This window comes from Leptosomus discolor, chromosome 2 (assembly GCF_034619465.1).
Source record: "Leptosomus discolor isolate bLepDis1 chromosome 2, bLepDis1.hap2, whole genome shotgun sequence".
NCBI lineage: Eukaryota > Metazoa > Chordata > Aves > Leptosomiformes > Leptosomidae > Leptosomus > Leptosomus discolor.
In genome coordinates, this window is record NC_141392.1 from 12,558,862 (window position 1) to 12,586,468 (window position 27,607).

At 41.3% G+C, this 27,607-nt stretch overlaps 1 protein-coding gene across 2 annotated transcripts in view; it reads left to right on the forward strand.

Moving 5' to 3' along the window:
* Nucleotides 1-13,647: 13,647 nt before the first annotated feature.
* CENPF (centromere protein F) overlaps nt 13,648-27,607 on the forward strand; it is a 41,362-nt gene continuing 27,402 nt past the window's right edge. Inside the window, exons 1-7 of one of the 2 annotated variants that reach the window (XM_086460711.1) lie at nt 13,648-13,809; nt 15,190-15,386; nt 17,553-17,668; nt 19,723-19,815; nt 22,585-22,857; nt 24,413-24,615; nt 27,318-27,443. In XM_086460711.1, coding sequence (XP_086316837.1) covers nt 13,648-13,809; nt 15,190-15,386; nt 17,553-17,668; nt 19,723-19,815; nt 22,585-22,857; nt 24,413-24,615; nt 27,318-27,443 — 1,170 coding nt within the window. The remainder of the gene's footprint in view (nt 13,810-15,189; nt 15,387-17,552; nt 17,669-19,722; nt 19,816-22,584; nt 22,858-24,412; nt 24,616-27,317; nt 27,444-27,607) is intronic. The other variant, XM_086460713.1, reaches the window with a different exon arrangement.

Here is a 27,607-nt window from a genome sequence, read left to right on the forward strand (position 1 = left end):
TGTAAATACGCGCAGCCCAGCGGACAGCCCTGCCCGTTCCCAGCTATTCACAAAAACCTCTCGATTCTACCCAACGCCGCGGTACCCGGGCGCCCAGCACATCCGATTCCCAGACTGTCCGAGCCTTGTTTATCGCAGGTCACCGGCTGGCATTTGTAACCCAAGCGTTTGCTATTTTCGTCGTTTACCAACAGCAGCGCACACCGCGGAGCTGTAACCGCACACTGCGGGGCACGACCGGCCGGACGCGCTCGCTGCCTGTCGCACCCGCCGAGCAAAAGGCACAGCTCGACTCGGCGGGTTTCACCGCCAGCGCGGGGGGCTCATAGCCGCGGGGACGCGCCCCAGCCCAAACTCGGCGGCGGCTCCTTACCTGCTCGGCGGCCGCCCGGGCAGCAGCGCGGCGGCTCCGGCTTTGTGCGCTCCCGCGGGAGGCGGCTCTCCTGGCCCGGAAGGCGGCGGCTGCCGGGGAGGGGGGGGGCGGAGGGGGGGGAACCCGCTCCCGCCGCCGCCCCGGCCCGGCCACCGCGGGGAACTTCGGCGGAGTGGCCGGGAGCTGCGGCCGCCGGTGGCGGCGGAAGGGGGGGGCCCGGGGCTCCCTGAGCTCCTGCTGCCGCCCGCGGGGTGCGGGAAGGAGGGAGGCAGGGCGGGAGGGAGGGGACTGGTGTCCCGCGGGGGCGAGCGGGGCCGGCGGGCGGGCGGGCGAGCCGGAGGCGGCGGGGCCGGGGCCGGGCTGGGGCTGGGGCCGGGCTGGGGCCGGGGCGGCGCGGGGAGTCACGGCCCAGGAATGCCAGGAATGTGGGGCGGCCGCTGCGGCCGCGGGGCGCGGAGACGTCGGGGACGCGACTTGGGATTTCTTTTCTCTTTCTTTTTTTTTTTTTTAAAAAAAAAAAAAAAAAAAAAAAAACAAACTATTCTCCCCCTCCCCACGGAAGGAGGAGGCTGAAACCCACCCCGCGGAGGAGGGAAAAGGAGGGAGGAAGAGGAGGGCACAGCCTCCTGCCAATCCGGGCGGGTGCCGGCTGCGGCTCTCCCGAGGAGGGCAGAGCTGCCAGGCGCGGGGCGCCCACCTCTCCCGTCCCGTCCCCTCCCGCCTCCCCGCCAGGGGAGAACCGGCCGCTTCCCCGCCCCTCCCAGGGCCCGGGCTGGCCGCGACCCGCCGTTGGATTCCGCGCACGTGTCGGCCCGGCCCGCGGCGGGAGGGGGCCGGGGCGAGCCCGGTGCCCTGCGGGACAGCGCGGCCGGGAGGGAGGCGCTGCGGTGGCCTGGGGCGGGGGGAGCACCCCCAGAAGGACTCGGGGTGGGAAGGAGCGAGCGGGGAGCGGCGCTGAGGCGGGCGTTGCACGCGTGGGCCTCGAAGCTCCTGCGTTCCCCCTTCCAGCCCTGCAGTACGCAGGCAGGGTGCCGCCCTGTTGCCCCTCTTCTACCTTTCTGTAAGCCCCTATCCATCTCCCAACGGTCTTTCATTACAGCATCATTTCTTCTCCTGTCTCCCCTATTTTCACAGTTCTGGGCCCCCCAGTTCGACAGGGAACTACTGGAGAGAGCTCAGCGGAGTGCTACTGGAGCATCTCTGCTATGAGGAAAGGCAGAGAGACCTGGGGGTCTTTAGCCTGGAGAAGAGAAAACTGAGAGGGGACCTTATCAATGCTTATAAATATTTAAAGGGTGGATGTCAAGAGGATGGGGCCAGGCTCTTTCCAGTGGTGCCCAATGACAGGACAAGGGGCAATGGGCACAAACTGGAGCACAGGAAGTTCTGCCTCAACATGAGGAAAAACTTTATTCCGAGGATAACAGAGCACTGGAACAGGCTGCCCAGGGAAGCTGTGGAGTCTCCTTCCCTGGAGACATTCAAAACTCGCCTGAATGTGGTCCTGTGCAACCTGCTGTAGGTGAACCTGCTTTAGCAGGGGGGTTGGACCAGATGATCTCTAGAGGTCCTTTCCAGCCCCTACGATTCTGTGATTCCTCCTGCTGTTCCCATTTCAACCCTTTCGGTCTCGCGCTCACTGGGTGACCCTCTGTTCTAGAAGGGTGGTTCTCCCTGCTCCCCCAGTGCTGAGGGCTGCTGCAGAAGGCGTGATGGAAAATCACCGGTGATGCCACCGTCACACACATGCCTTGCTGGAAAGCACGCAGGACAAAACCTGAAGTTGTTTTGAAATGTGGTGGTTGGTAACAATATGAAATGCCTAGGACAGCTGGTGCCTGGCAGATGGGGGGGAAGCCCTTCTGGTGTCTGCTGTGAGAAAGAGCAGAGAGCACACCACACTGTGGGAAGCAATGGGTCCCATCAGGAAGGCTGGGGCTACCAAGTGATGTTGAATGGATCACACCAGACCAAGTAGGCTTAAGAATGGTGCGAGCATTAGAAATTATATGTAGATGCTCTTGCATGTCATAGTTGATGGACAATTTGCAAAATTATTTTTGCCTTAGACTACATCTATTGACAATTATCCACATTCCAAAAAGTGTATATAAATACTTCTGGTACCAGTGGGCACTTGCAGAAATGTCAAAGGGAGGTATCCCTCTAAAACTGTGACAGCAGAACTTAAGGACTCTTAAAAGCAAGGGAAATGATGAAAAACAGTGATCAATGAGAATTGATACTATTTTTGAGTTGCTGTGCTTTTTTGCTACTCGTACACCTTACTGAAGGAGTACGTGAGCAGATTTGTTGGAGTCAGGATTACGCAGATTATTAATGGTAAGAGGATCAGGAGCTGAGAGAGGGAGAAATAGCACAGATTCTTGATTTTGATAGATAAATAATTGTGTTTAAATACTATATGTGGAATCACAGGCCTATGCCTTACCTCTGGCATAATAATAGTATAATTACATTTTGCAAGGAAAGTCCTTTTCGTCTGAGACTCAAACATTTTACAAACACCACACTTTAATGAAGTAAGTAGTTATCCCCATTTTACATACGGCTACACAGAGGCACTAAGAAGTGACACCATTTAAGATTTTAACTTGAATTATACTTGACCACGTGTAGTTATAGAGCTTTGAGTAACAATCTGGAAGAAAACATCAGGTGTCAGCATGAGATGATGAGGTGGATCACAGAGCCGCTGCGCTCCCAATTGATACAGTTCAGCTTTATGCCAGAAAACAGCTCTCCCCTTCTGTGTGGGAGGCTGCATGAGAGGGTAGCATGCCTCAAAACTAGGGTTTAACTTGTTGGGTTTGTGTCAGGTTCTCCCAGTGCTGGGGCAGGTGTAAGGATGTTGGTTTTTAAGACAATAAATACTGGCTTTTGCATCTGTGCCTCAGGGTGCTGGCTGCCCTCAGGCTTTTAGTCGAATTGCCGGTTTGCAGCTGGTCACTTTCGCTTTCATAGGTCTCTCTGCATTTGAAGTAAACTTATTCAGTGATCTTAGCTGCAAATGAAATGATGTTGCAAGAAGTATAAACATGCTGACAAACAGGAAGATTTGGAGGGGAAATTATATATATTGGTTACCTGCAGGCCAGGGTCACCTACAAGAAATAAAAGTAGCTAGAATAAATAAAAAAACCAGACTACTTGTCAGCAGGAGCGCTTACTAAAAGGTCAACCCAACAAACCCTGCAAATGGAAATATATTTCAAACTTACGCAATCAAGAAAAGCTCCTGAAACTGGGAATGGTGAAGACCATTACTTTTTCGAGAGATTACTTAATGCAGTGATTTATGTCTGAATTAGACTCTCAGAGGTTGGAGCAGTAGGTGCTTTAGAAGAACAAAGCTTCCCAGAGATTATAGCCAGTTATTGCCAAGAGTCTTCTATAAGGAAATCCATTGCATTGGTGATACTACTGCTTTCTAGGACCATTGGAACCTGGAATCTTTGCATACGTCTTTGTTCCCCAAGAGCTGTCAGGAGTATATGACCCCGGGATTAAAACCAGCTGTTCCTATCTGCTACGTGGAGAGTGGTTTCATAAAATACTAAAACTAGATTAGATATTCCTCATGCTGTTTCAAAAATGGGATGTTAAAATGATACAAATTGTTGATTTGGTTCCAAAGCCCTGTGCTGGTTCAAATCTGTCCAGACAACTTTGATGATTAATCTTCTATCACTCATACGTAAGATGGATTATATATTATCTTTCTATGCAGCTAGGGAATCATGTTACAGAATTTTATTTTTTTTTTTTTCTGAAAAGATGACAACTCTAAATTATATATCATTTGCTGTAAAGATTTACGGAATTTACCTTCAAAATACTCACTCTGCTGTGGTGTAAGTTAATTTTTATACTTGTTCCTTCTACAGTTTCATCAGGATTATTATATTAAGATGCTCTACAAAATAGTAGAGTAGATGGGAAATTACTTATTGACTGTACCTCAGTTACCTTAGCTACCAATCTTCAATCTGATCTTGGGCATGTAGCAGCACATCTCTGTGTCTTAATTTTCTTCTCTGAAAATTGAGATAATGATAGTGATCTTAAGAAGGTGCTTTTTGACTTGCAGATGAAAGCACTGTATAGGAGAGAGACATTATTTTATTTTTTCCCAAATTGTGGATTTGACAGGCCTAAATGTTGTCTCAAAACCCTTGTGAATATATAGCCCAACACCACTCAACTTGACCAAATGGTTAACTGTCAGCAGAGGAAAACTGATTTTATCTGGGTCAAAATGCAGGAGACGTTTATTATGTCAGTGTTATCGGAAGCTATGTGCAATGAATTTTGAAGTGTCTTAGCGCCTTGCTAGCAAGACCTGTATTAAACATATTTTGAATGTATTTAAACTGAGGCTAAAGTAATTCTAGAGTCTTGTTATAACATGGAAAAATCTCAGTCCTTGTTGGTTGGTGAAACCATGTCAAAACCTGTTTCGTATAAAACTGTCTTTAAACCGTGCTTAAGCAACAGCTGGTGGTTTCTCCTGTGAACAGTAGATGATGTTTAATTAGCCTTACAGTCATCTACATTACAATCAAATCAAAGAATGCAGTTGCAACACATTCCCAATTTGTATTGTAAATGTGACCCTAACTGTCTTCCTAAAATCTCTGTCATGTGCTACAGCTGGGTACACTGACCTGATTGTAATGTAAGCAGAAACTTAGTGCTACAAGAAATTCCCATTCCTAAAATCATATTTGTTCTTTATAAATTGATACTTTTAATGTTTGAAGCTTACCACAAGCCAAAAAAAAAAAAAAAAAAAAAAAAAGGTTTACTTCTCTAGTATTGCTCTCATTAATTATTCCATTTAATAGTGCTTCTCAAAATCATCTCTTAGAAAAGGAATTTGGATTACACAATCTTGGAAAACAAACCTGTTGCCACCAAGCATGAACTAACATGTTATAGTACTCTACAGCTTATCACAAGTAAGCCAGCACCCAGTTTTGTAGACCAGAAAAAGTCTTGGTTGATTATCTGTGCAAATAAACTATGGTGTGTTGAATATTCTAGTTTGCTTAGGGTTGTATTCTGCCTGAGGACTTACCTCATACCTCTGCCTCTCTTCAGCTCTTCAGTAAGAGTTGTAAAATGATAAACTTTTTAGCATTTGTGAGTAAAGTAATGAACTTTTCATTCCAGAGTTATAAGTACTCTGAATGGGGTTTAGAAAAGGATACACCTTTCCATGCAGCTGTTACTGCTGTCCAAGCTCGAAAAGTCTAATGACAGAATAAGTAACATTTTTCCAGTTTTCGTGGATTATCAGTTTGGGTACTTTTAAATGTATAGTTTAGCATGGTCACTAGGTCTTCAGATTTCTGAAAACAGTGGTCTCCTGAGCAAAGAAAAAAACCAATTCACTAGTTTTTAACAGAAGTTAATTTAGCAGCATACCTAGAAGTCAGCACGTAGGACTGATTTGTAGGTAGTTTAGTGGCTACTCACTTTTGATAATCATAATTTTTATGCATCTCAGGATGGGTTTAAGTGTCTGACTATGGGCACCCAGCTGAAAATATTTTGTTGCCACTTAGAGATAAATGGTTTTGTGAGAAAACAAAGAGCTAATGTTATAATCTAAAATGTGGGTTTGGGACTATCACAAACTTGTGTAACTTGCATTGAGCCACTGATGTTTGCTTTTCTCTGTGAAATGGGTGTAAGACCATGCTTGGATATGAGAGTACTGTGAAACTCTGAATTTTAAGACTTTCTAAAATTACCAGTGAAGTGCACTGTTAAAGAATAAACCCCAGCTAGATGTACCTTAGCTTTTTGAAGTCTGTATATCGTTTCTAAAAGACCCCTGATTCTCATTCTCACTTTCGATCAAAATTAACAGCAATCATGCTCTGAGTTTTGGGAATGCTGAGAGGTATCTCTATGCTGACTATCATTTGCATGATGCACCAGATACCCTGGAAATATTTAAAACACACACAAACATTTTCCTGGAAAGGATTAATACAAAAATGGTATATGAAATACCAATACAACTGTTGGAATTTAGACTTGGAAGATGTGAGGAGATCAAGCGATAACCAAAGTCATTAAGATGCAGAATGCAGTTTTCTCCTTGCATATTTATTTATTCTATTGGATCATTTCAGTTAGTGGTTTATAAATTATGACTGGCTGAGATGAGTTTCCCACTGCAATTAGCTGGGTGACTGAAAACTCACTCTAGAACTTGCCTGTAAAAAATGGCAGAAGTAACACTGAGGTGGTTACAATGTGTTTAAGATAAGGAGGTGTACTTTTGTCTTACCTATTCAACCTTTTAACAGAAACACTGGAAGATTTTAGAGGCAGCATTAGGATAGGTAGAGGCTAATAAGTAATTCAATTAGTTTGTCATAAATGGTGTAGGTGATGATCTTAATTGTTTCACTGACTGATAAAAGATTTGACCAGTAGGTGAACACAGTAAGAAGCAAGTATAGATTCTCAGATAATACCTACATAAGAGTTATATATATAACACTTCATAGATATATAAATATATATAATAAATGTATGTGTATAATAAATAAATATATATAGAGAGAGACCATAACAAAAGAGAAAAAATGTATGAGTTCAAGGCTTTAATTTAGGTAGTTCATAGGAATTGGATGGTCCAATGGACATTAGGCAGAGCAAGGGCAACCATGATAAATGCTCAAGACCTTAGAACAGAGAGGTCAACAACGAAGCAAAACTCAGACTTTTGAAGGCAATCGTGCAGATGATGGCCACATATCACTGTGAGAGTTGGCTTTTGATGAAAAGAGAAATTAAAAAGTAGTTTTTTTAAAAAAAAAAGTTAATAAAAGAGTTAAAGGTGATAGAGGGAGGAAATTACTGAATGTGAACCAAAGAAAAAAAACACATCTAGAGAGCCCTAACAAGGAAAAGAGGTGATGTAACTTATCAGTGGGCATTTTCTACATGCCCCATTTAAAAACAGCTTGGTGGTAAAGACGGAAAGAGGCAGAGATGGCTATGAAAGGTGCATGCCTTTTAGTTTGTATGTAGTGCACTTGTGTCTTAACCACTTTTCTCTCTTGCTTGAACAGAATGATACTCGGAATAGATATACCTGTGTATAGTTAAGAGTACAATCCTAACAGAAATGAGGTCCAAAGGAGATGCAAGGTATGGATCCATGAAAGTCAGGGAGGAGCGGTCCATAAAGGAAATAGGTTCCCATCTTACCAACTGCCCCCTGAAACCTGCTAACTCCTTGCCCTTAAGATATAGCAGTATTTGATAATTTCGTGAATGTATTGTTTGGTGTTAATACCTGTAGTATGAAAGCTTTGCTTGGTATTGCCATTTCTAGCTGGCAGCAGAATTATAAAGAGAGGGAATTTACCATTAAGAAAAAAAAAGGATTCCAATCTTATTTACAGTTTGGTAACTGCTAATTTGATGCCCTAGACAATATGGACTTGATGTGATGTGTCATATCATAATGTAATTGCTGTAATTATTTATCATTTTCTTCACTGCATGTTAGTTCTTCAAGCATTATGCTAATGGCTATATTCACAGTGTTTGAAAATAAGGGTTTTAGAACAGGAAGGAGAGACAAATACCTTTTCACTGCTGTAACCATTCCTATAGCTGCAAACTCTTCAGAGTTCTTCAGGTCAAGACAGTATGTGTGCACTTAAATAACAAACATGGTTTTTATGTTTGCTTTTTTCCTCCACCCTTCCAGTATACTAACAAGTGTTAAACAGCTAACACCCCCTCCTTGTTTTAAATGCTTTTTATTGTTAAATAATTTTACTATTGTTTGTGGTAATGAGTCAATCTGTGTAACTGCTCAGCAGCTTTAAATTCAGAGGTTAATACTTCTGCAGAAGTTTGCAGATTACTAAAAAGCACAATAATGCTACACTGCACACAAAGGTCAGAGAATATTTTCCTGTGATGAAAATTATTCAAAGTAATTGCACTTAATAGGTAAGAGACACTTAAATGACAGCTGAAGCTGTAAGATAGTTTTATCCTCATAAAACACACAAGTTATAAAACACAAGAATGCATGTACTGTGGGGAGGTTTCTTACTATCATTTATGACAGATAGGTGTTAAGGACTAGAGCATGGAGACTTAGGATCTTGTTACATAATACAGTTTTCACTGATCCAAGCTGGTGTCTCCACAGTCCTGTCCGCTCTCTCCTGCATATCCCTGTTCCATCTGTGTAGCTGGGTCAGGCATTTATCTGACCCCACAGTGCAGCAGTTTGGAGTCCCAAGCTGTATACAAGCTGATGTTACCAGAAAGGTCTTTGGCTCATATAATATCTCCTTACCAGTTCAACCATCTCACTTGGCAGTTCAGATCAGCACTAGTTGTCATAAGTGGCAGCATGCAGGTGGGGGACAGGAGGGAAGGGTGCGAATGTGGCAACATTGCCTTGAGGTGTTTTAAACTGCCAGGAACCGCACCCCTGGGTTCCTGTCCCGCACCTGCATGTGATTCACTGTGTCACCTTAGACAAGCCAGGTAACCTCAGTCACTTTCCCAGTGCTAGGAAACCCACCCTCTGGTGTTTAGTGGGCTGTACTAGAAAATGTTGGCACCAAACAACAGAGCAGCTGTAGGTATTTTATCCATTAACACACTCATCCAGTTGACCCTAGCACTGGTGTCAACACAAGCACTTCAGCAGCAGTTTCCATCAGTAGGTAAGAAACACTGTAACACTCACTAGAGAAACACCCTGTTTCCTTTGGGAACAAGGTTATAGTTTATAATTTGTGATAAGCTGTGGTCTCTTGATTTTGTTGTAAAAAATATAGTGCAGGTCACTTCAACCTTTTTTAAGAGCACTAAGACTAGATAGTTAAGAAATTTAAGGCATAAGGTTCTCTATGCATCCTAATGGCACCCTCCTTTACATTCACTCAGTTCACCAAACAGGGTCTGGGTTCCATGGAGAATTGCAGTTGTATGAAGCATAGGAAACCTAAGGGTATATAAGCAATAAACATTACATTTTACAACAGCAGCTCACTAGGCTTTATTAGCGCAGACTTAACCTTGCAACTCCAGTACTAACACCTAAACTGCCACCTTCTCAGTTACTTACCCGCATTGGCAGAGATGGGAGAATTTTGTTTTTTGGAGGCAAGAGGCATCACTTAGTACAGGGTGGGGTTTGGGTGAGGCTAAGGGAAATGATGTGGCTTTCTTCTCTTTCACCCCCAGCCTGGCAGAGTGTCTGCCTCTACTGCCATGACAGAAGCTGGGAAGGTAGAACCATGTCAGATGCAGAGGGCCTGGCCCGTTTCTCTCTTTCTCTGGGTGAATGGGATTGTTCCAGCTCCTCGGGTGCTCTTTGATGTGTGTGTGTGTGTATATATATATATATATATAAACGAAATAGGCTTTACCTGACAGATTCTGAGTCTGGCAAGGAAGAATATGGGGGAAGAGCTCTATGTGGTTTCTGCTTCTTGTAGTGTCCAAGCAGGGTGGGATTTTCTCATCAGAAGCTCTTTCCTTTTCTTTCCCTTCCAGTTTTGTTCCATCGTGTGCTCTGACATAAGCTGAAGTAATATGAATTCAACCTTTAGTGGTTTTTGTATTCTACTTACTGTTCTGGCCCTTTACCAAACATTATAGTAAGGAATGCAGGTGAGAAAACATAAATGGTCATTTTAAACGTTTGGTAAGAACTGAACAGAATTTCAAGGACAGAGGAAAGACACTTCAAAAGGTAGTTTTCTCTGCTCAAAATCATGGGGTGCTCCAAATCAGAGAATTTTGAGAGCCTCTTAGAAAGACCTCAAGAATTCCAGCCAGTAGAGAATAATGAAAATAATTAAAAGTGTTAGGCAAACTGATGGTTGCTATTTAACACCCTTTATAACTTGCTATTATTTGTTCAGAGTATTTGACCTTATTCTTGTCTCTTATATGTCAATCTTACATTTCCTGATATTTTTGTATCTTATATTTACTTCTGATAACTAATATATATAATACTTATAAAACTACTGTGCAAATAAGGTTGATATGGCAAAAGAAAAAACAAGTTTCTGTACTCTTTGTGAGTCTTTTTATGTTTCATTATAATGAGTTAATTGCTGCAATAGTGAAGTCAAGGATGCCAAATATGGAATAATTCATTTGTAAATCATTATCAACAAAAACCAAGTACAAATCTGACCATTCTTAGAAACAAGCTTCAGAACAAGTGTTCTCTCATATTTAAGTTGACAACAGTGGTCAGGTTCCCCTTTTTTTAGCCTCATCTATCCAGTTATTCATCAGACTGCAACTTAAAAGTTCTGCACACACCAGCTGATTTTCATTTTTCATGCCTTGTAAGAACCCTGAAGGCTGCCTCTACTCATTTTTCCCCTTCTGAAATGCACGCCAACAATCTTGGAAGTTAAAGCTGTTTCGCTGAAGCCTTCCCTGAGGGATTCATCATGATGGAGTAGTTTAAATGCTAGCGCTCCCTGTCCGTCAGTGGTCTTACTATAACAGCATCTGCAGTAACTGAAAACTCCTCAACTTCTACATTTGATTAAGTTACAGTTGATTAAGTAACATTTGTTACTATCAAATGAGAAGCACTGACTGAATGTAACATATAATGAGCATTTACTTCTTACAGAACATATGCCCCCTGTTCACCAAGGGGGGATCCCCTTCCATTCAGGCTGGACCTCAGCTTTCACAGTTTGCCAGTACTATGTTAGGGGTTTCCCACTCTTCCATCAGTTCCTGCTCTCCTGCTGTTCTGTGCTGTCCCCTCAGTAACGCCTGCCAGTCCTCCCTAAGTACATAAAGTTCACCACGGAATTTTCTAGCTTGTTTTTCTTCTCTTTTCTTTTCTTTTTTAATTGTCATTCGTCAAGAGGTATTTATGATGGATTGGTTTCATCAATTCGATGGCTTGTTTTATTCTGGAGCTAGTTTAGAGATTTTATAACAATGTGCTAGTGAGTTTGTTGCACCATATTTATTTATAATCAGAGCTCTTGCGAGCTGATTCGTGACCTGTTTAACTTACCGAGGAAGCCTTGTTTAACTCAATTTCCTAAACATGATTAAAAGACCAATGCTTGAGTAAATATTCTCAGGATTATGAGAGGCAAGACATTTAATTAGGTGGAATGATAACCAGATCAGTAATTCCCAGGTTCTGATGGAAAATGTGTCTCAAACCCAACCAACCCCTCAGAGTGGCGGTTGGGGCAGGGGGGGAACCCCAGAGGAAGCCTTTGGGAACCAGTTACAGGCACCCAGAGACGTTCACTGAAGCTTTAGTAACCTTAAGCCATCTCATTTGTGGTCTCTGATTCCTGTTAGAAAACACTTAGAAGAACTCACCGTTCTTTTTTTACTTTGTGTTTCTATTTTAGGGTAGAAACTCTGCGATATTGGGCTGAACGGCCTTGCCCCCTCACAAAACCCCAACCCCCGGGAGCAGTTTGGGCAGAACCGAGTACGAAACCACTTCGTGATCCTTCTGCAGGCCTTTCCAAGTGAATGGGCTATCATCAGGACACCCTTGGGACACCTTTCCTTTCTTTCTCAAAGCTCAGGTACTCTGTGGGATCGGGAAAGTCGTTTTGGATAGAAGGTCTGACGCTGCCGTTCCTCCCCCACCCCGTTCCGCGGCACCTGCTGCCCCTCCGGCTGCGCTCTCCTCGCAGCCCCCTCCTTCCCGCCCCGCCGGGCCGGGCCGTACCGCGGGGCCCTCCCGATGACCGAACTTTGCGGGACGCCGTCGATCGCATGGCACCGGCCCCCCGCCTCCGGCGACGCCCGAGGCGGTGTCTGGAGTTCCCTCAGGGCCGGTCGCCCCGCCCGGCTGTGGGTAGCGGCCTTCAGGGCCAATCACAGGCCGTCTTCGCCCCGCCTCCGCGCTGCTCCCTCCAATGAAATTTGAATGTTTCCGAACCAACCAATCACGAGGGTCGGTGACCCGGCTCTGCTCCCTCATTGCTAACGAGGAGAGGACCGCGTGGCGAGCGGCGTCGCGGCGGGACCAATCAGCGCGCTCGGGTGCGCGCAAACGGTTGCCGGGGCCAGCGGCAGCTTTGAATTGCAGCAGGGAGGGCGTCCTGGTGCTGCGTCCGGCCGCTCCGCTGGTGGCCGCCGGTGGCGAGGGGCTGCGAGGGACGGAGCCTGCCTGCCTGCCTGCCTGCCTGCCTGCCTACCTACCTGCCAGCCAGCAGCCGGGGTTTGGGGGACTGCCCCTGGGCCCCGGTCGGCGTTTAACAGTGAGCGGGGGCTGGCGGACGGCGCGGCGGGGCGTGTCGGGCGACCCGAGCGGGCCAGCGCGCCGCGATACGCCGTGCGCCTGCAGTGCCGGCCGGCGACGCCGCCTTAATAGAGCGGGTAAGCGCCGTTAGCTGTATGCTGCCCCGGCTTTCCCCGAGGGCGCGGGGGGAAAAGCCGCTCCCGGAGCCGGGGGTCACGCCCAGCGAGATTCGCGCCCCCCCCCTCCCCCCAGCCCTCTGGTCCTGGGTGGACTCTGTCCGTCCGTCGTTGGTCTCTAGTTTTGGTTATTTTAAAGTAATTTCTCCCTCATAAATAGGCTCTGAGCTGTGCTGGTGTCTCGAGAAAGGGAGCCCGTGACAGCTCCTCTATACGCGGAGTCATTACAACAACAAAAACCAAACCGGTACGAGTGCGTCAGGCTTGTACTGAAGGACTGAGTGTGGCACAGCTGTTTCTGCCCGTAGGGACCATTGTCGGTGCCCTGAGGCCGGCAGTGTTAGTCTGAAAATGTTCCATGAAGAAAAAAACCCAGCTGCCACCTCAGACAGAGCCGTGGTTTTCTCCAAGGCTTTTGGGTTCAACACCACTGAAGAACAATGCGGTGATAAGTGTCAATGACTTTCTGCAGTGTGAACATCAAAATAAGATGCGGAGGGAAACTCACTGAAACGCAGCAGTCACAGCCAGTTATAAGACTGCAAACCTTGTTATTGTTTAACGTGATTGATTACTGTGAGGTTTTAAGACCTCAACTAGACAGAAGTGTGTCAAAATAGATCCTAATATTGAAAGCTGCTGCTTGGTGTTTGGATCAGGAGGCCTGCACAGTTGTGAAATACTGTATTCTAATCACTGCTTAAAAATGCAATTTATTTAAAAGGCAGGATTATTTAACGTCTTTCATGGTCTAATGGTAATTGTCTCTGTGTTTCAGGCATAGTTCTATCCATTTTGTATTAAACAAGAATCCTGTCAGTATGAGCTGGGCTGTGGAGGAATGGAAAGAAGGCCTCGCTCCCAGAGTCCTTCAGAAGATTCATGAGCTGGAAAGTCAAGTAGACAAGCTTAAAAAGGAGCGTCAGCAGAGACAATTCCAGTTAGAGTCTTTAGAAGCGGCTTTGCAAAAACAGAAACAGAAGGTAATGTAGGTACCGTGGCCATTTCCCTAAGATGCCATTCTCCTTGCCAAACACAATTATGAAGATTTATTATCTGGTGGTTGTTAGGGGATGGATTAGTGTTTTGTTTTTTCCTCGCTGACTGACCGTGAAGGTAGCATAGGAATATAAACTGCTTTTCTTCATATTCTCCCTTCTGGTTTGTTCTCATTGACTGTTAGTAGAATTCCTGCCTCCTATCTGTGTTTGGCATGACTGCCCATCTCCAGGTGTTTGTTTACTTTGAGGCTTTCCTACATCTCTTCATGATTAGGAAAAGAAGTTACTTTATTGTTATGCCTGTTAAAAATCCTGGTAATGACTAGGCCTGTTATATAAAACAGCTGCACAGTTGACAGCCTCTTGCTATTTCACCTTGCCTGCAGAAACGTATTATCTTTACCTTAGTTTGTGTAATTCTCTGTCTTTTTTCTCCTTGTAGAGACTGTAATTTGTGATTTGGTTGTCGTTCACTTTTTTTTTTAGGGCAGTAATTTTACACCTCTCTTGACTCTACTCTGTTAGCCCTCAACCCAGGAAACCAGAGACCTTCTTGGTCAGGGTCTTGCCATGCTTCAGATCAGAAGTGACCCATTTGGTTGAATTTTTTTTTTGCAATATTTGTATACAGCTCAGAGGCAATTTACAAATGTTGCCTTTTATTCCCTTTAGGCTGCTACAACCTTTTAGTGAAACTTAAGCCTGGTAGTTTTCTTTGAATTTCTTCCTGTGAGTTTCCAGGTGCTTACTTACTTCAGCCACCCAGGGGAACTGCTGTGCTCCCCAAACAAGAAGGGGTGCACTTGAGCAGGTGTGCTTTAAAACTCTGTGAGGCAGTAGCTAATACTCACTACTTTTCTGTTAAAAGAATAACGTTGTGTAAAGAATAACGTTGTGCAAAAGAATAACGTGGTACCTGCCCCTCAGAAGCTGGAGGGGAGGAGATGGACATCTCTATTTCCAATTTCAAAACCATGACTGCTGATAATCATTGTGCATTCTTTGAGTCAAGGTATTCTGTTTGCTAAAGTTGATAGGCTGGGAAGTGAAGGGAGATGATCAGTGAAGAATGTGGACTAGTGTTGATTATTAGTATTTAAGGAATGATGACTTTTTTTTTTCCATGAGCTTGTCAATAAATAGAAATTTTTAATATCACTGGGTTGAATTTTAGGAAGTGTGGTTTTGTTCACACCCAAGGATATTTGAACAAAATGTATATCTGAGGTTTTTAATGCTGTCAGGATTCTGAAATGCTAAGAAGAAAATAATGGTATGTAAACTTTGTGCAATTATTATTTTAGTAACCAAAAGTGTGGAGCGGACTTGAGACATTTTTTAAATGGTCTATATTCCGATTAGGTTGAAAATGAGAAAAATGAAGCTGCAACACTAAAAAGAGAGAACCAGAGCTTGATGGAACTGTGTGACAGTCTTGAGAAAACAAAGCAGAAAATTTCGCATGATCTTCAAGTAAAAGAATCTCAAGTCAACATTCAGTCAGGGCAGCTGAATTCCAGCAAGAAAGACATCGAAAGGCTAGAACAAGAAGTGAAAAGGTGAGGACTTGCTGTATGTCTCCGACCTATGTACTATGGTTATTTTCTCATGTTTTGCTCATGTAGTCTTTTAGTTTCTCTTAATCTCATTACTTCATCCAGATTTTGTGACCAAAATCTCAAGGCATCAGCCTGTTTCCACATACACATGTGCATGTACAGACTTCTACATAAATCTGTGTGCCCCCTGAAACAGTACCTATAGTTCCTGCTTAATTTGGGGGAATTCTGTGGTGTCGTGAAAAAGAAGCCATTCATTCTGTGATTTAAACAAAACAAAAGCTAGCACAACTGAGTTGTTTGGCAAAAGTAAATTGCAAAGAGCTTGGAGTTGCAAGGAAGGTACATGAACAATTCTGTCTGTGATACCAAGTCTACAAATAAAATATGACCACTGGAAGGAGGAGGCATGAACATGTATTGGAGGGGAAGAGGAAGCTTCCAAAAGCAATGGTGCTGTGACTGAATCACTGAATCCACTTGCTTTGTTAAAGAAGTGCCTCAACTTCTCAGCTTGTAAACACTATTGTTACTGAGACAGTATGTCTCTAAAGTCTGTACAGGTGGAATGCAATTTTTACAATAAAAGAATCTTCTGGAATGCAGACACATCTGAAATCCTTCATCACAAATGGTGCAGTTGCCCATAGTGAAGTGAATGTTGTCATTTGTTAAACTTGCTCTCATATGAGAGGCACCCTGCTTTCTTGAATAAAATTTCTGAAAGTTTGTGTGGGTCACTAAGGCTGTGTGGGTCACTAAGGCTGTGTATCCGGCCTATGCAATAAACCATTGTGCTAGTACTAGTAGTGCAGAATTACTGTCACAGAGAGGGGTGAATCTGTGATACCCGCTTTCTTACTGGTTTGGATTTGGTTTGGTGGGTTTTGGTGTTTTTTTTTTTTTTTTTTTTCCCCATGGCCTGAAGCATGCCTCTGGGTGGTATGCCTCATACATGTCTTAATAGAAGCAAATAAAGAGGAAGCTGTGTTGGTCTTTCTGTGTGTGTTTGTCTGGTGTTTTTTTTTTTCCCTTCGGCCCTTTCTCTCTTTGGGAAAACTAAAGATAGTTGAAGTATTTGACCGCTGTGAAAAGGCTTTAGACTTCAATAAAACAATTTATGGCATGTAGAAACACTAGATTTGTGTAAGGAGTTGCTGAGGTCTGTCAAAGAAGAATCTAGTGAGATTCAATAGAGTTGATAGAACCACGCATGTTTTCTCTATCTGCAGTAAAATTTTGGGCCAGAGGGGTTGTAGGCTAGGGATATGTGTTCCACTTACCCTTTCCCAAAATTAAGTCCAGTTCTCTCCTTCCCATAATATTACTTTGCATAGCTGTCCACTACAAAAGATTATCAGTTACTACATGTAGCTTGATCTTGGCTATTGGTTTCAGGTTTTGTTTTATGCTGGTAACTGATCATTTACCACTTGATAGCAACTGACAGTCCACTGGGAGAGAAGCTTTTGCTGGTGTTCTGTAAAATGGAGGGGGAAATGGAAAGGCAAGTTGTAGACTCACCGATGTGGTGGACTGCAGCCTGGAACTGTTGTCTTACCAAGCTGTGCTCGCTGGGCAGGATGGAAATTGCTGTATAACCTCCAAACTAGTTATTTGGTCTTACTGGATGAGTTTGTAACTCTTCATGCTTGCAAAAGTCACAGGAACGGGTAGCTTGCTGTGGCGTTATGGGTAGCAATTACACTGTTGGGTGGAGGGTGTTCCCTTCCATTTTCATGAGGTTTGCGTAGGTGTCTCCAAGCATGTAGTATCGGAGCATAGCATAACAGTAGTGTGTTCCCTACTGAAGAGTAAGAGTTTTGTGTTATCGGTGTTTATGGTGATTTGGGTGTGTTTAGCTGGACTACAGCTTCGTACAGTGAGATCTTCAGTTCTAACTGATTTTCATCTACTTTCTGTTTGTTTGGTTTTGTTTTTTAGCTTTGACTTCTATGTAATTCATTAAATATGTTGAAACTGAAAAAATATTCTTCATATTTGTGTGTTATAGTACATAATTTTCAGTGGATGTATCTTGACTTGATCTTTAAACTAAGTTCTTACACACATAAACTATATGATTCTATTTCAGGCTCTTAAAGATAGGTAATTAACCTTTTAGTTTCCATTACTAATTTCTGCTGTTGCTTCTTTCCTGAACAGATACAAATGTGAGCTTGAGAGAAGTCAGCAAACATCGATTGCAGGAGACTTATCATTCAGTGACACTCCACAGAAAAGTTTTACTGCTCCTTTAACACCGGTTCAACGTCATGATGGTAAAAGATTTTTTCTTTATCTAGCACAGATAGATAACTGTTAGTTTTCTTGGAAACATTATGCTTGTGCTGAGTTGCCTAGTCCCTATTATATAGCTGATTATGACAGTGGCTAATTCATAGCACCACAGGTTCCAAGTTTAAAAATTATTAGTGCTGATCGAACACTTACTGCAAATATTCTATCTTTTCAGCACTATGCTGATGGACAAGGAGTAGTAATAGGAATATCCATCAACTGCAGCAATTTTTTGAAAGCGTGTTCCTAGTGTCTGCTCTTCCCTTCGTGTAGCGAAGAGCAAATTTCTTCCTTCATGTGCCACAGGTACTTTAACTAAAGTTCAGTCCACAGTCATGTGTGCTATTCCTTTACAAAATTGTTTTTTATGTAGGCTATTACTGTGCATGCTAATCTGCACAATTTGTGCACTCTGTCCATTTCAAAGCACGACTTCTGTCTTCAAATTAGTGACATCAAATAGATTTAAAATATTTGAAGGAACTCGAAAAGTGAAAGGAACTTTCCTTAACTGGAGAACTGTTCTTTAGCCAGACACCTTTATGCTGTCTATGCTGAAAAGCTTTGATGGTTTCAATATTACGTGGTCTGTTTGCCTCTTTCTTCCCTGTGAACAAATGTTCTGTGAGTTCGGCATCTCAGTCTTGCTCTGATGGGAAATCTGAGATACTGTCTTGCACTCTTGTTCCTTTTAATTTCTTTATACATATATGAAAAGGGGTGCAGTAGTGTCAGTGTCAAGCATTACACTAATCATGGCACTCCTGAAATGGGGATTAGATTAAAATGATTTAAATAACCATATTTGAAATGGTATTGCTGGGGAGGTTTTTTTTCCCTTTGAAAGCTGAAGTCCTGAATTCTTTAAGATCATGGAACTGTAGAATATCTCAAATTGAAAGGGATCATAGAGTCCAACTCCCTGCTCCTCACAGGACTACCTAAAACTAAGAGCACCATCCAGACACTCCTCGAACTCTGACAGGCTTGGTGCCGTGACCACTTCCCTGGTGAGTCTGTTCCAGTAACCAATCACCCTCTCAGTGAAGAACCTTTTCCTAATGTCCAACCTCAGCTTCCCCTGACACAGCTTCATTGCATTTCCTGATGTCCTATTGCTGATCACCGGAGAGAGGAGATCAGCAAGTACCCCTCCACTGCCCTCCTTGAGTAAGCTGTAGCCTGAGGTGAGGTCACCCCCCAGCCTTCTCTTCTCCAAGCTGAACAAACCTGGTGACCTCATCTGCTCATTGTAAGTCTTTCCCCTGAGGCCTTTTGCCATCTTGGTTGCCCTCCTCTGGGCACACCTTAATAGTTCGTTGTCCTTCTTATACTGAGGTGCCCAAAACTGCACACAGTACTCGAGGTGGGGCCGCACCAGTGCAGGGTAGAGTGGGACAATCGCCTCCCTCAACTACTGCCTAGAATTTTCTCAAAAGAGTTGTAGAATTCTATACAAATTCAAGAAAAGGGAAGCAAGACTTTTGTACTAATGTGCTCCTCTTAAAATTTCAGCAGAAGAATCCTAAATAAATACTTTGTCCAGTTCCTGTTGCATTTGAAAGGAACTCAAAGAAAAGAATCAGCCTTATTTTCTGGTCATTTCTTAGTAAAATTAATACTATTAGGCTGCTGGTAGGAAAACTTATATTAAAAAAAAAAGTATATAATCTATAGGTGTGTATATATAATGTAACACATCAATGGTACATACAGATTTTTTACTTAATATGTATATATATTCTATATGTACATGTACTTTTTAGAGAGAGAGATTAAAAAAATAACATTCTGGCATTGGATCCTTACTTTTAACTGTTGTGTTTTCATTCTCGTGTCAAGTTTCAGGTACCCCACCCGTGTACTTTTGAGGTCGTAAATTACCAAACGTATTGTATATACAGTTGTTTCTTCCTTGTGATCTGACACTTCTGATAGCTGTTTATTTTTATAATTCCTGTGATAGCAATAGGTTAGAAAAGTTTACCCATGTACTATGTTAGATTATGAAGAAGCATTCATTATGTCCTTGTAGATGCTAAGTTTGAAGAACTAGAGGAAAAATACAAGAAAGAAGTACAAGAAAGAAAAAAGCTAGAATTAGAACTGAGAACCATCCAGGTTAAGGTAAGTATCTCTTGAGAATGGTGTGTGTGACATCTGAGAAAGTAACTACCGAGTGAACTCGGAAAATGGAGTGGAAAACTGGGGAAATTTGTTCTACATCACTGAAAGTGTATATATATTTTTTTTAAAAAGAGATAATTAATCTGTGTGTACTGCCACTCAGAAGTAATCTTGGAGAATCCAGAAAAGCCAGCATAATTGAATAGCAAAGGAAAGAAGGACATTAAAAATGAGAATACATCCTTCAAAAACTTGAAGTCTCATGCAAGCAAGGACAAGAGAAAACAGTGTCAGTTTTGCCAAGTTAAATGTGATAGGATAATAAAAAAGCCTTGGAAAGATTATGAGAAATAACTTGCCTAGTGACTAAAAACTAGTAAACTTTTCCAATATATGAGTAGTAGGAGCTGTATAACAGAATCTCTGAGGCCACTAGATGACTAAGGTGTGAAAGCCCTCAAGGAAAAAGAGGCCATTGCAGAAGAATTGAAATCATGCTTTATTTGGTATTTGCCATCTAAAGGCTTAAAGTTTTCTGTATCAGAGCCTTTCTTTATTGGGGTTGAATCTGTGGCACAGCCTCAAATTGGAAAGTCAGAATTAGTCTTAAAATAGATTGATATAATGAATAGTAGTAAAAAAAAAAAATCACCAGATACAGTTAATATTTACTCATTAATTGATAGGGCACTACAGTGTGTGACTGCTGAATCACTGTGATTTGCAACTTATTTCATTCTTGTCTTGACACTGGAAGGTGACAAGGATGGTGCCATTTTTTTAAAAAAAGCTTACATTGCTGATTCCTGGAAATGTAGTTTAGTCAGGCCAACTTTTTGTCCTGGGCAAATTGTTAGAAACTTCAAGCAATACGTTTATTGATCCATATGTAGGTATGGTGTATGGAGAAAAGATCAACCATTTGTTTGTAAAGGGAAATCATGCCTCACATTTTTAGAGTTTTTGTTGTTTTTTTTTAAAGACTGAACGAGACAATGTGTGAGTGAAGTGTAACTCAGTATAATGTTGTTGGATATCCACAAAACACTGGAAAAATGGAACGGTTTTGATGAGGAGTTCGTCTTGTGAGTTTAAAGGCAAAGATCGAAGCCAGGGGTAATAAATGGTCAGTTTTTACAGCTGGGTAAGGAGCAAGAGTGTAGCCTGAAAAAGTTTGGTAAAGAAAACTGTCCTATTCAGCATATTCATTAGTGATCTGAAAAAAAGAGTTGAATAATATGGTTGAAGACAACACAGTATTTTGTAATACTAAACTGCAGTAATTGAGATAGTAAGTAAAATTCAGCATAAAAAAAAAAAAGGTGAAGTTGATGCATCTGGAAAACATAATCTGAACAATGCATACCTGGTACATTCAGGCTCCAAATTTAACGACAGGATTCCAGGAAGCAATTCTGTAATTGTTGTGGCTAGTTCTCTGGAAACGTCAATATTGCGTTCAGCAATGATGAAAAAGAATATTTTCTCATTAGTTCTTAATTCTTTTGCTAAAAAATTCTTTGCCCGTATACAGCCAAGTAGCTTTCACATCTTGAATATTGCTTGCGAATTCTGCTCATCTCCTCTCCAAAAGATACAGTGAATCGTACAAAGATGAGTGAGGATCAAGAGAGGAAACAGGGAATAGTCATTTTCCTACTTTTTATAAGGCATAATTACAGTACCAGCTCTGCAGGCTCAGAACAAAAACTATTTTATTACACTGTACTGTGTTAAATGGCAGAGCTCTTTGTCACAGAGTATTGTAGAAAGGCCAAAATGCAAACAGATCCAAAAGAGAAGGTACATGTAAACTATTTCAGTAAAAATTATTATTATTTCCCCTTAATTTCCTGCATCTAAACTTTTCTTTCATGAGCTCTGTAAATTTAAAGGGCATATAATGGGAATGATTACTGTATGCATGGTTAGATTTTTATGCTCTTCGTCTATAAACCAGTTACTTTACAGATTGGACACAGCATTCTGGACTATATAGATTTCTGGTCTTAGCACAGCTGTTCCTACATAACATATTCTTTGGACTAAGAAGTCACACTGGGTATTACCTGGTTTAGGGCTTTAGTTAAAAAAAAATAAATTCAAATGAAGCATTTGAAAACCCAGTTAAAAATACAATAGGGGCTTTACTGTTTGAGGGGTTGGGGTTTTTTGGCTTAAGGAAGAGAAAAAACCTCCTAGTATTTTGGCTCTGATTAATTTTTCTGTAAGAAGAGGTTGAAAGCTGGTACCTGGCATATTTTATTATTGCAATTTTGGGGTATTCTGTGTGTAGAAATTTAAATAAAGAAGTCTGTTCTGAATTTAACTGTGTTTATCCAGAAGAACTAAATGTAGGTCAGATGTCAGATATGTCAGTCTACACGTCTATATTTCTTGCAGCTTCCTTGTGTCAGCATTTGCCTGCAAAAACGTAGGCTTTGATTTTGAAAAATGTACGAGGTAAATGATGGGATCTCTCTTGAAAAGATAAAAATCTGGGTATGTTCCTTGTAAAGATACACAGACTGAACTACTTCTTTGGAGATCGTAATAGGTATTAGCTATTCTTGGATACTTGGGCTAAAGTTATTAATTTATGTAGTATAAAAAATAATTGTATCAGTCGATACTTTGCACTGGTGGATGATGTGATGTTATGAAAATATGAAATGATCACAACCTATTATCCACTTATTAATAAGTCATTGTTTTGCTATATGTTGGATATGGAGCTGTGTAAAGGTAGATCCTTTTTGTTTTTCTTGGACACAGAAAATAAATCAGCCGTATCCTCAAAGCTCTTTGAGTCATAGGGAGATTGCTCGTCATCAGGCTTCCTCATCTGTGTTTTCATGGCAACAAGAAAAAACGCCATCTAGAAATCAAGAAACACCTGCAAGGGGGAGTTTTACAATGTCCTCTTTTCCATGGGAAAAAGAAACAAATTCTAGTATAATCTCAGAGAAGAACGAGTTCGACAACAGCTTTGCTGAGAATTGTAATTCTTCACTCGTGATCCAGCTAAAAGCACAGAACCAAGGTATCTGACATACTACTTTGAAACCCAGAGGTAGTCTCCTATATCGTTTCATGAAAGCTGATGTGTGGATAGAAGAGAGGTATTGATATATTAGTGTTTTAGCGAGGAAGAGAGAAAGATATGTGTTGTTGCCTTTGGCAGCTAGCTCAGTTGGCTGCTGGTGTGTGTATTTTCAATCATCAGCCAATACATACATACAGATTATCCACAAGCTATGGTATCTTTTACATGAGGGCTGTGAGAGTTAGAAGGGAGGAGTTTGTATTTTTGGGGTGGGTAGGGGTCATCCTATAAAAGGAAAATAGCCTTCTCCAATAATTCCATTGCTCATGGAGCAATTCACTTAAAGCAGAGTTTAAAAACTCTTCAGGATTTCATTATATTTTGCTGTTAAATTCAGTTGTATTGCTTGCTTAATTTTGTATGACTCTTGAGATTTATGGCTGAGTGATAGCGGTGTTAAAAATTCATTGACTGAATGGCCTAATCATGAGTTGGTCCATAATGGATGTTACTGAAGCACAGAATGAAGTATGATGCAAAAAGTACAATGAAAAAGCAGGACACGAACTTGCACTGCGCATATTGATGTGAAGAAATAATCATTCCTGATATCTGATAGTCAGAAGAGAGCAAATAGTTGGTTTGCTGTGGGTTTGGTGAACGTTTTCTTAAGCCTACTATTTGGACCAGCTTTTCTGCTAACTACTAACTGTTTCTTGTAGGGCTGTTTGACAAGTTCCTGTAGTGTCAAAAATGTTTATTCAAATACCTACCTGTAAAACTTCAATCTTGGTGGCATTTTCAACTTGGAAGCCTTATAAATTCAGCATCAGGAAGACAGGGTTTTTTAACAAAAAGAATTACCAGATACTAGTAGTTCTGGATGACACTCCTTACATCTGACTAATGTTTTCTACTGTAAAATTACGTTGTGATTTTGGAAGGTGAACTCTAACTGATACATATTGTGACCAGATCACTTGGTTTCACTTTATGTGTACGCTGCTTTGGGACAGGAAAAAGATTCAATATAAAATACTGTATTTACAGATGCCCAACAGCTGAAAAGCCTCTTGGAAGCAGAGGCTCACAGTTGCCTCAAACAAATGTTTGTAGTGGATGCCTTTCCTTTTAAAAAAAATTTAAAAAATTAAAATAGATGAATCAAGTGACATGTTTGTGTGTGTTTAAAAACAACAGCAAAAGCAAACAAACAAAAACAGGCCAGCAAATGAACAAATTGACTTTGCCTTTGCGACATTTGTGCCTGACCTCACATTTTGCTGTGTTCTCATATATTATGAAGTGGAAATTATTGATTTAAACTATCTTTCGGTCTTGATAGTCATTGATGTAGTAGTAGAAGAGAGTTGAAACTTTTGTTTTAGCTTGCTGAACATTTTACAGGGTGTCTGCCTGTGTCAGGAACTTGGGTTGTTATCAAACATACAAAGTATTTTAGAATATGTAGACACTTGGAAATTCGAGAACCTGGAAGATGTACCTTTCAAAGCATAAAGTATCCTTAATCTTTACTGTTTTTAAAATTCAGTGTTGAATTCCACTGTTAAAGACCTAGAACAACAACTTCAAGCTCAAGAAAAAGTGAAGAAGTCCCATATGAACAAACATCAAGAGACTGAACTGCAGCTGGACAGAATGAAGTTGGAATTAACAGAGAAGGATAAAGTTCTGAACCAGACCAGAGATAAACTGACTCAAATGAGAACACAACTTGATCATGCTACCACACAGGTAAAATGCTGCGTCACACATTTTCTGACTGTCTTTACAATTAATTCCCAGTATTAAAGTGTGTCAGTTTTCAGCCATTTTTGTGAGAACCTCATTTCTTACTTGTTTCTCAAGCATTTGCTGAGGGTTAAGTTTTGAGAATTGTATGTTAGCTTGATATGTATTACCTGTAAAAATATAAATACTTGTAAGAAGTCACCCATTTTCTGGAAGGTTCTTATACAACCTGAAGAAATATTTTTCGTCCTCAGGCAAGATTGACTGGAATTCTGAAAAATACTTTCTAATCAAGTTGCATAGAGCAACAATGACATCTGGTGGCAAGTTCTGACCTTAAATAGACTCTGTCATGCAACTTTAGCTGAAAATCAGTATCTGTTGCTTATACTACAGGATGTTGTGGGGGCATAGTTTTGGATCATAAGTTAGTTGTGTAAAATAAAACCTAGGTAAAAATGCTGTGCAAGATGGAGAAAGTAGGTGGTTTCTAAATGGGCTTTCACAACATAATACTGAGGAGTTTGGATTCATAGTTAAAAAACCAGTATGATAGCAAAATTTGCTTAATCAAGAATTTACAGAGTGTATTTAAATACATATAAAATGTTCAAATTTTTGCTTATAATCATGTGAGAAAGAAGAGAATGCCAATGTTTGAAATAATTGAATTCAAACTGCAGAAGATAACAAGTTTTCTCTTTTTTTCTTGATTAATTAAGTTGCAATACCTTCCTAAAGTCCTTTTTCACAGCATTTGACAAATTTGAAAGTAGTGCACAGATGTCACAATTCCTTGAATCTTCATATTTCCATCTATCTTTTTACTTTTTTTTCTACTATTTTGATATATCTACAGGATAGAAAGACACTTCTGTGTGTATCTTCTTAAGGTATAGTAATTGTTATCCATCTTTGTCAGCAAGTTTCTACATGCTGTCTAAGTGTATTGGAAAACAGCTGTTTCCCACAACTCCTGCACTGGTCCTTAAAGAATAAACTTTTGCGTGTTGAGGGTTAATCAGTCTGCCTTTTGAGAAAGACAGCAACATTTGGCTATTGGTAACTTTGTGAGGAACTGATTTGGGGGAAGACTTGCCTGGGAGTAAGGTAAAATCATATTCTTGACACAGGCGATTGACTACATAAAGGCACTGTCATCACGGTGACCTTGTGGGAAGACAGCTGACCCAACCTAACAGCTTAATTCCTCTGAAAAAGTCTTTATTTTCATTTATTTGATTCCTCAAATTACCTGTTTCAACTTCCTAAATGATTAGGATACTGCATATTTAATTTTGCCTTGTTAATTTTATATAGGTTTAAGAATGCTGACTTGTTTTACTAAGGAATCAAAGGGGCCTTAAATCCGGCACGAGGGAAGGGGCAGGGTTATATAGCTAGGAGCGTACCTGGGGAAGGATGGGGAGTAGGACTGACTGGCCGTTTGAATTGAGGTGCAGCCCATCCTTAAGGTGCAGTGCTGCGTCTTGCCCCAGAAGGTTCCTTTGGTCCTGTCATCGGACGGTCACTCCTTTCTGTACCGTTTCTTCTTTCTTGCACTGAAATTAGGTCTCTGCCTACCCCCTGGGCTGTGGATGTAGAACTGCACTGAGATTCTGGATTTTAGTTTCCTGCCTCGTAGTGTGAATTTAACTTTGGTGCATCCCTTGTGCGCTTCTCTGTCACTGGTACTATTCGTAGACCTTGACCACAGCACCTCCTCTGTGTTATCAAGTATTTTCACATCTTTTGAGGTCTGCAGCCTTTCTGCAGGCAGGTTTCCATGTCATCTTACAGGAACTCATGATCGCTGCAGTTTGTGCTTAATAAGCAGACATCCCAATGCTACTACCTGCTGCTTCTTTTCTTAGGACACAGATGGACTATTGTTTCACTAACCCAGAAAAGAAAACAGTCCTGTTCACCCTTTGCCATTTTTCTGACCCCTGGGGGAAAACAAAAATTGTACATCTTTTGCATTAACAGATTGTTATTGGAATAAAAATGTATTTTTCTGTTCAGGGAGTTAGGTGGACATTGCTTCCCTTTCTTAGGTAGCGTAATATTAACATAATAAAGTAAATTAGATGAAAGCTGACATACTCTTAATGTTGGGGGTTAACCTAGAACACAGGCTATGGATTTTTGTTATAATTAAAGTGTGAAAAACACTCTTCTGTGGTTGTTGAAGTAAACTAAGATAATTGCCTCTCTTTTCCTATCCAAATCAATGTGCTGAATCACTCTGAAATTGAGTGGAATATTCAGTTATTTTCAGTGTAAACATGTAGTTGTTTAGCAGTTAGTGGTCATTCCTTAGTTCATAGCAACCTGAGGTACTGAAAATGTGATATATTTTTAGTGTCAGATACAGTACAATTCCTGTAGACTGTCAAAGACACTGATTTTCTGAAGATGTTTTTATTATTTTTTGCGTATAAAGATACCCACCTAACTGTATATATAAGTATATATAGTCCCTCTCTGTATATTCATATTATCACTAACATAAGCAAGTTTGAGTTTAGTACTTTGGATTGAGAAGAATTTATATGGTACCAGCTAAAGTTACGCTGTAGGTTATATGAATGCTAGAACAATTGTAGTAAGTAAAATCAGTCTTTTTATATGAATGCATATAAATTTAAATAAAATGACACTTGCATTTGTGACACTTGTGATTGATAACTAAATTATTATAGGTCCAAATGATGGAGCAAAAGGTGAAAAGATTGTCAGAAGAATTGAGTTGCCAAAGACAAAATGCTGAGAGTGCTCGTCAGTCTTTAGAACAGAAAATGAAGGCAAAAGAAAAGGAATACCAACAGGTAAGGCAAGAAGAACTTTTTAATTTTGACTTCTGAGGAGATGAAATCATATAGCTTATTTCGTGTGTTTGCTTTTCAGTTAGTTGCAGTGACACTTGATAGGTAAAATTTGCAAAGGTAATTGAAAAACAAAACAAACATCCCAATAGAGGGGAGTGGTTGTT